At 44.4% G+C, this 8,043-nt stretch overlaps 1 protein-coding gene across 2 annotated transcripts in view; it reads right to left on the bottom strand.

Annotated features, from left to right (window-relative positions):
- Positions 1 to 11: 11 nt before the first annotated feature.
- Positions 12 to 8,043, bottom strand: part of LOC129855975 (S-methyl-5'-thioadenosine phosphorylase-like) — a 29,235-nt gene continuing 21,203 nt past the window's right edge. The window contains exons 5-6 of one of the 2 annotated variants that reach the window (XM_055924106.1): positions 2,022 to 2,124; positions 12 to 1,558 (exon numbers count right to left, since the gene is read on the bottom strand). In XM_055924106.1, the coding sequence (XP_055780081.1) occupies positions 899 to 1,558; positions 2,022 to 2,124 (763 nt within the window). In that variant the 3' untranslated portion in view covers positions 12 to 898. The remainder of the gene's footprint in view (positions 1,559 to 2,021; positions 2,125 to 8,043) is intronic. The other variant, XM_055924107.1, reaches the window with a different exon arrangement.

Below are 8,043 nucleotides of genomic sequence, written 5' to 3'. Positions count from 1 at the left end.
GAAGTCGGGTAAGGGCACGGAAGCCGAGCCTCCCCCAGACATAATTTATCAACTGGATAGTGGGTGAGTCACTCACTCGGAAGCTGTTGTGTGTGTGTGTGTGTGTGCGCATGAGGTACTTCAGAGTGATATAATAATCAGGCAGAAGAATTAGAAACGTAAACAGTTGCCTGTAAAACGCTGACGAGGAGGAAATTTATACCAGACAAAATGTCATTGTGCAATTTCAAATCCCGAAAAAAATACTATTTGCATTTGTTTTGCTACAGCTTTGTGACAAAGGCATGTGACTATTTAGTTCTTAACTTGATAGACACATTTTGAATTCCTGCTTTGCTTATGTACGAATATAAATGCATTTAAATCAGATTGAGTTGACTTCTAGGTCAGTGTGACAACTGGAGTACACGTTGGGAGCCGTTTTAGAAACGGAGCGGTCACTTCAGCCCTCATGTCATGGACGTTTTAGACACACTACCAAACAATGGCTCTTACTGATGGGGAAGTGACTAACTACACACACAGGATATTAAGAAAAAAAGGATAGTTCTCAAAATTCAGAGAGAAATCAATCTACACTAAAAGTGTTCATGGAATTCACTGACGGTGACCGCTAACCTACATTTGATTTGACTCTTTCTAAATACCACGCGAGGCAAAAATATCATGTCACCTTGTCAAGAATCTGGTGGGAAAGACCGGAGCCCTGAGAAATTGAAACAAGGAAAGCAGTAAGTGTTTTACGATGGGAAAAATAAAAAGCTCTGACGCATTTCAGTTCTTAGCCACTCATTTTTTGCCTAATATTGCAGTTGGAAATGTCCAACTGCTGTGAAAGCGGATGTAAGACATATTACCAAGTAACAAGACAGTTGACCACATGCATTACATGAATGCGTCATCTTAGTGAAACGGGTGCATTTGCGTAACAAATTTCCAGATAATCTGTGTTGTGGTGCAACTGAAAATTGAGGACAATCCAAAACATCTCTCCCCGAAACAGTTCCAGAACCTCACACACACTTGTGTAAAAGCTTCTTCCCTGTGGCCTGGGTTGCTGACAAGCGGCTGCACACCACTGTCGCCGTTGGGCGTTGATGCGTATCCATCCCACTGCGTGTTTGACACTCTCCTCCTGTCTTCCCTGTCCTCTCATACTATCAATAAAATATGTCATGGAATAAAGTCTCCACGCACTCAGGATCAATGCACACATTTCATTGAATAAGGCCAAGCTTTCGGTCGCAAGACCATCAGAGCATACAATCAATAAAAAAAATACAATGGGGAGAGAATTTCCACAAAACAAAAAACTCACAGCCTCCTCATGCTCCTTCCAGCAGTCGTAGTCGGTGGCCATGGCGATGCTGGCGTAGCAAAGGCCCGCCTCCTTGGCGAGGACCACCTCGGGCACGCTGGTCATGTTAATAACATCGGCACCCCACTGGCGGAACATCAGGCTCTCGGCACGCGACGAGAAGCGAGGGCCCTCGATAGTGAGCACCGTACCCTGCGGGTGGCACTTCACCCCCAGGCCGCGCGCCACCTCCAGCAGCACCTGGGCATGGGGAGGGAGAGGTGTGACGTCATTTTCTAGGAGAGAGTGGTCAGTGTTTTTGTGTTTTATGAGCACTTAGAAAGAAGGAAATAACTATGCAGAGCCTCACTACACACCAAACACAGCAACAAAAAGTTAAAATGCACAGGCGGCTGGTAGCACGTTAAATTGGAAAGAACAGGCTCATAGTAATGGCTGGAACGGAATGAATGGAACAGTATCAAACAAACACAATTTCCAGGTATTTGATACCATTCCATTTACTCTGTTCCAGCCATTTGTGAGCCGTACTCCCCTCACGAGCAGTCTGTGTTCCAATGACATAACATTCACTCACTCCCCAGCAGGCAACACCCGCCACTACAACATTTACATTGTAGTGGCAGGGGTTGATTTGGAACCAGGCCACAGACACTGGTCTAGGTGCTAGTGGTTGATTTGGAACGGGGCCGTGGACACTGACCTCTCTGGTCCGGGTGCAGAAGGGCTCAGCCATGGGGATGTGAGACACGCCTGGAGGACTGGTGGGCCGCCCGTCGTACAGCGTCTGGGCCCTCTTTGTCGTCCTGGGAGGGAGGGAGGACACACAGGAAATGACAGGTTAGTGACATGGGTTGGGTTCAACAACTCTGCTACCATGGCAAAACAAGAACATGTACCTGCTGGCAGTTATTCTGGTGATAAAAATGAGAACTTGGAGAATTTTCTCTTCCCTTTAACACTTCGTGTCTGACTTTTTAAGTTTCCTCGCAGTGCACAAAATACTTTATACAATACATTTTAAGATACTATAAATAGACTACATTCTATCAGGGTGGGCCCAGAGTGACTAAATTCTACAGCAAATGTTGGTATTCTTCTCTCTTTCAAGGTTTGAGTTGTGCAATGTGGCAAAAATGGTGTCTGAATGTGAAAGGCATTCATCCTGTCACTGTAGCGAAAACAAAGTGATTCTAATCCACAAGTAGTCATCATCACAATGACTAATACATGCTGAATGATCAGGGTCTTTTAATAACAAGCCGGTGCTTTGCAACAGCTGGCCCTCACAATACATAAGACAAACAAATCCCCATAGAAACTGAGAATAAAATATTTCATGGCTGGATACATTGAAACGAGCCAAACTGTTTAGCAATGTGGACTAAATCTGGAAATTACTGCTTGGAATCCCCCCAAAACCCTTAAGAGGAGGAGGCTAGTTATTAACCCTTTACACTCGCACCCGTATACAGATTGAAAATGACCGATTTGGGCACTGATAAATGCCTAAATTAGATCAGAGTGGCTGTACAAGTAACATGTAACAGAGCTCAGCGCTGTATGGGTTTGACTGACACGCCACAATAAGTTGTCCCCATACCTCCTGCTAATTGGGAAACTTTTGCACATGTTTTGTTGTCTTGAGTGAGGGAAAATGTATTTTGAAAGATGAGACGTTGAGGATTATAATAAATACTGCGTTGATGTCATACAAGCAATCCAAACATCCATCCAAATGTGCACTTCACATGTCCATATCATAAAAATCACGTCATATACAGTGTCAACGTTCATGACCACTGTTTGATGTACAGTTGTAAGATCCTATTTTATAACTTAGCTAGCCACGTTGGCAATACAACAGCTTTTAAATGATGCCCACCTGTCCCAGATGCGATTTATAAATGGGACGGTTTTTGATTGCGTAAACAGTAATTGTGTGATGGCGGGGATGCAGGGCTGTGTTCAAAACAAGTGTGCTGCTCTAGTTCCTCAACAGACCAGCTAGAAGAGCTCAAAAGACTTGTCAGAAAGTGCATTGAAATTACATATGAACTGTGTACACTTTGGAAAGGTGTGTGGCCACTTGGAGAAACCAGTTAGTCCGCTCACTCAAACCCGTGTCATTTTTTTTGTCTTATGTTGCACCTACCCCACATTTTCCAGGAATGTTCTTATGTTACTGAATGTATCCAGAATATGATCAGATTTTATTATCAACAAATGTGGCGAAAAGTACAGTAAATGTAAAATGCACATAACATCAACAGTGTAATGTTTGGATTCAGTCTCGTGTCAGAACTGTTGTGTCCTCAACTTTGGTCTAATAATTTCCCCATATTCTTTCAACTGTTTCATTTCAATTGCTGCCATGGTTATGCATTTCATATTTCAAGGGGTGGTGAGGATGGGCTGAGCCAGCATTTAACATGTCGCCATGCCGACAGGCAGCTGCCCTCCAGATTCCAGAGCTGTAGCGCTGAGTCAGGGTTCCACCCAGGCCACATGCCAGTTCTACATGCCCCTCCCTCACACTCTCTCTACCCAGTCTCTGCTCAAATGAGCAAGCCCAGAAACCGGCTGCTGCGAGGTGCTACCCCGGGCCCTGAAGCTACCTACCGCCTAAACGTTACACTGAGAAAACGCAAGCTTAGAAAGACAACTCCTTGTCCTCATGTTACTAGGAAATATTTAGACTGTCTGTCACTGACAGGAGGAACACATATTTAGGCTGTAGGGACGCTGACAGGAGAAACACATATTTAGGCTGTAGGGACGCTGACAGGAGGAACACATATTTAGACTGTCGGGACACTGACAGGAGGAACACATATTTAGGCTGTAGGGACGCTGACAGGAGGAACACATATTTAGACTGTCGGGACACTGACAGGAGGAACACATATTTAGACTGTCGGGACGCTGACAGGAGGAACACATATTTAGACTGTAGGGACGCTGACAGGAGGAACACATATTTAGACTGTCGGGACACTGACAGGAGGAACACATATTTAGGCTGTAGGGACGCTGACAGGAGGAACACATATTTAGGCTGTAGGGACGCTGACAGGAGGAACACATATTTAGACTGTCGGGACACTGACAGGAGGAACACATATTTAGGCTGTAGGGACGCTGACAGGAGGAACACATATTTAGACTGTAGGGACAGTGACAGGAGCCAATGAGTCATTTGGTCACACCAGTAAATGGAGATGGCCTGGGACATTTCTTACTGAGGCTTGAAGTTACACAACACAGACAATGACCCATTTCTGCTTTGGGTGTCACAGTGAGAGCTCTGCTAACAGGTCTCTCCAGTGTCCACATCAGAGTAAATCAGCTGTTACAGAGAACATTAAGAGAAGAACCGGTACATCGTAGTTAGTGTGAGTGTACATGAGCCGACTACTAAACGGTGAGGTTTGTTTACCATACAGAGGGACCTTACATTCCAGAAATGCTGAGGCAGCATGGCATTCCAGGACCATTCTATACAGGAAATGTGTAGTGACCCACCCCTCCCTCCCTCCCCATCCAACTAAAACGTGAACATTCCAGAACTGCCACGTTTGAGAAATAACCTACTGTTGTCAATGTCAACAAGACTCCCGAGGAGGAACATTGGCTACTGTCAGTTAAAGCAGAGAGAGACTATAATTAGGCTATGTATTGTATCTCACTCATTGTAGTTTGTAAAATATACCTCATCTTAGCACTACACATCAGCTGTCCAGGACCACATACTGTAATGTGGTGCAAAGCAAGAGGGAGACAGAGAACTGGGGAGACCAGAGACTGTCTTTGAGGCATGGTGATCCGTTAATGCTCCCAGCAGACCGGCGGAGCAGAGAAACCCTAGCTAACCTAGACAGGCCAACAGTGTTTGGAACAGGAGCAGGGGGCAAAACAAATAACTCACTGACTAAGATAATCATCAAGTAAACCCTTCAGAAATATGCTGATGGTCACATGATTCGCAGCGGGACAAGACGGAACAAGTCCTAACATGTTAGTTCCCCATTCTGGCCAACAGAGAGTGCCCATGCTTGTTGTAACAGTAGACTATTAATATACAACACATATGGGTGGACTGGAGGTGATGACGAATAGCTTCTCTGAGAGCGGCACAGAGGATGTGGAGTCAATGTCATGTCAGGCACAGAGGATGTGGAGTCAATGTCAGGTGGCAATCCGAGGGAGGGGTGCAGAAATGATCAGTTACTTCTCATTCAAGGCACTACGTTTTGACTTAATGGGCAACGGACAGAGCTTGGAGACAAAGCTGTTTGTGTGCACTGCACTCTCAATCAACAAGACTGCCTCATGAACACATTCTCAATTTACGGTCCATTGCATAGAATTCTACTGACAATTCAATGAAGCAACGCACCCTCAGGACAATGAGAGGAGTTATGTTCCACTCTGATAGAATAATGGGTAGAGTTGTGTGTGGTAACTTGGAATCTAGAGATGGGGGGGGGAAATAGCAAAGAAATAATGCATGCTCACCTAAGGCAAACACATTGGATAATAGTCCTAAAAATACCATCCAATCAAAACAATGAATGCTTGTGCACTTTAGAATGAATAGTCTATTACTAGTAGAGAAAATTGGGCACCAAACAACTTGAAATTCAGCACGTTTTATCAGTGCTACACCTGATGGCCATCACATGTGTTTTGGGCTGCAACATTTCCAGATAGAGTTCTGAAATCCTGCTTGGAGCGTCCCTTGAACCAGGAGGGAACAAGCAGAGGGAATTCTTCAACTGGGAATCATCCCACACAGATTTCTGACAAACTTACTGACAACTTGCTGCGTCTAATTTCTGTTTCATTATTAATGAAAGTGAGAACGGCCAGAGAGGATACACTTGTGAATGGTGTGTTGATTCCTAGGTGTGGTGCAGGCCTACGTACGTACAGTAACAAGATGCTAATCAGCTTTGCTGACTGTTGGGACTCTGCTGTTGCCTGTCCGGGCCTAGAGCTGAAATGATATCATATCTGGCCACAGTTTACTAAACAATGCTGCTCAACTGAAGGCCGTCCAGAGGTCTATCCTAACCGTGGGAAACATGACTCACGCTGAAGTATTAAAACGACCTGTTACTGAAATGTATTCCCATAGACTGACACAAAGGTGATAACTTTCAAAACTGAACAGTCATGATGGTTTTACTCCCCGTGATCCCTCACTGCATCCTTATTCAAATGAGATCAATTTGTGATGCAAATACCTTCCACCTAGGCCTATTTCTCTTGAGTTCATCGCTTTCACTCAAACACAATCGAACCTTATACACAGCTTAGACATGGAGGATAGACCCATTGAACCTTCGGTATGTCACAATTCACGCCCTAAGCACATTCCACAACGCTTCAGGTAATACAAGCACTTCCTACCAAAAGGTATCAAAGAGCCAGTCAACAGAACAACCTCATCAGATCCTAGGTCTCAGTTCATTCAAATCCTCGCACTGTCCTCCTCATTCACAAGAAACTACAAAACCACATATTGAAAAAATAAAAATAGAAACCCCCGTTTCAAACCAGCAGCCCTTAAAACCCTACGAGTCCTGTCGGTTCTTTAAAATTAAAAAGTGTTGGTTTCCTCTCAGGACGCAGCTCTAGCCACAACGTGACACGTGGCAGCTGTACTCCGCCACACAGACAAGTCCCGGGCCCTCAGTGCAGAGTCCGTTTCAAAGTGTCGCCTATCCACCAATCATGAGACACAATCTCTTTCCTTCTCTTATTGGTTCTTTTAGGGAATGAGGAAATGAGACAGATGAACAGTGGGTGGCCGTGGGATGATCGTTGAGTCGTGGACTATCAGAAATACCAGTCAGAGAATGTGGTCTTCAGAGATGAGTAATGTGAGCCTGGATGCCACCATCTGTTTCTGTTTGACACCATCGCCTTTGTTGTTGCCTTGCCCCAGGCTGGAATACTGTACACACACACTCTGCACCAGTCACTGTTTGGAAGGGAAAATAATGGACAACTTGCAAGTTCTTTTGAATGTTATCAGTTGAGATAGATGTCGCACTGTCTGAACTTAAACAGGAGAAAGATGGTTGAGAGATGAAGAAATCCTTGTCTGAGCCAGAACGGCCCATTTCAGAGATAGTGACTTGGCAATAATTCTTCAAATAACTGAGATTCTCTCTTGATGACTTCTCATTCCTACTGTAATTCCATGGCTTTACAAACATTCTGTTTGGCCATGACACATGTACCGTTCTATTTATACTCCATCAGGTATGTAATAGGTAGAAACCTAAACAATATCTAGACTTATCAATTGATAGCATTTACAGATATAGAGTAAAAGTCAAACATAGCCTACTGAACAAAAATATAAATGCAACAATTGCAAAGATTTTACTGAGTTAGAGTTCACATAAGGGAATCAGTCAATTTAAATAAATTAGGCCCTAATCTATGGATTTCACATGACTGGGCAGGGTGCAGCCATGAGTGGGCCTTGGAGGGAATAGGCCCACCCACTTGGCGTGGTTACATGTGGTCTGCGTTTGTGAGGCCGGTTGGACGTACTGCCAAATTCTCTAAAACGAAGTTGGAGGCAGCTTATGGTAGAGAAATGGTGGACATTCCTGCAGATTATCTTGGCTAAGGAGAACGGGGATGTAACCAAATTTGTGCACAAAATTTGAGAGGAATAAGCTTTTTGTTGCATAGGGACAATTTCT

The sequence above is a fragment of the Salvelinus fontinalis genome, chromosome 5, assembly GCF_029448725.1.
Source record: "Salvelinus fontinalis isolate EN_2023a chromosome 5, ASM2944872v1, whole genome shotgun sequence".
NCBI lineage: Eukaryota > Metazoa > Chordata > Actinopteri > Salmoniformes > Salmonidae > Salvelinus > Salvelinus fontinalis.
Note: the sequence above shows the minus strand (reverse complement) of the source record. Positions and strands in the feature narration are given on the sequence as shown.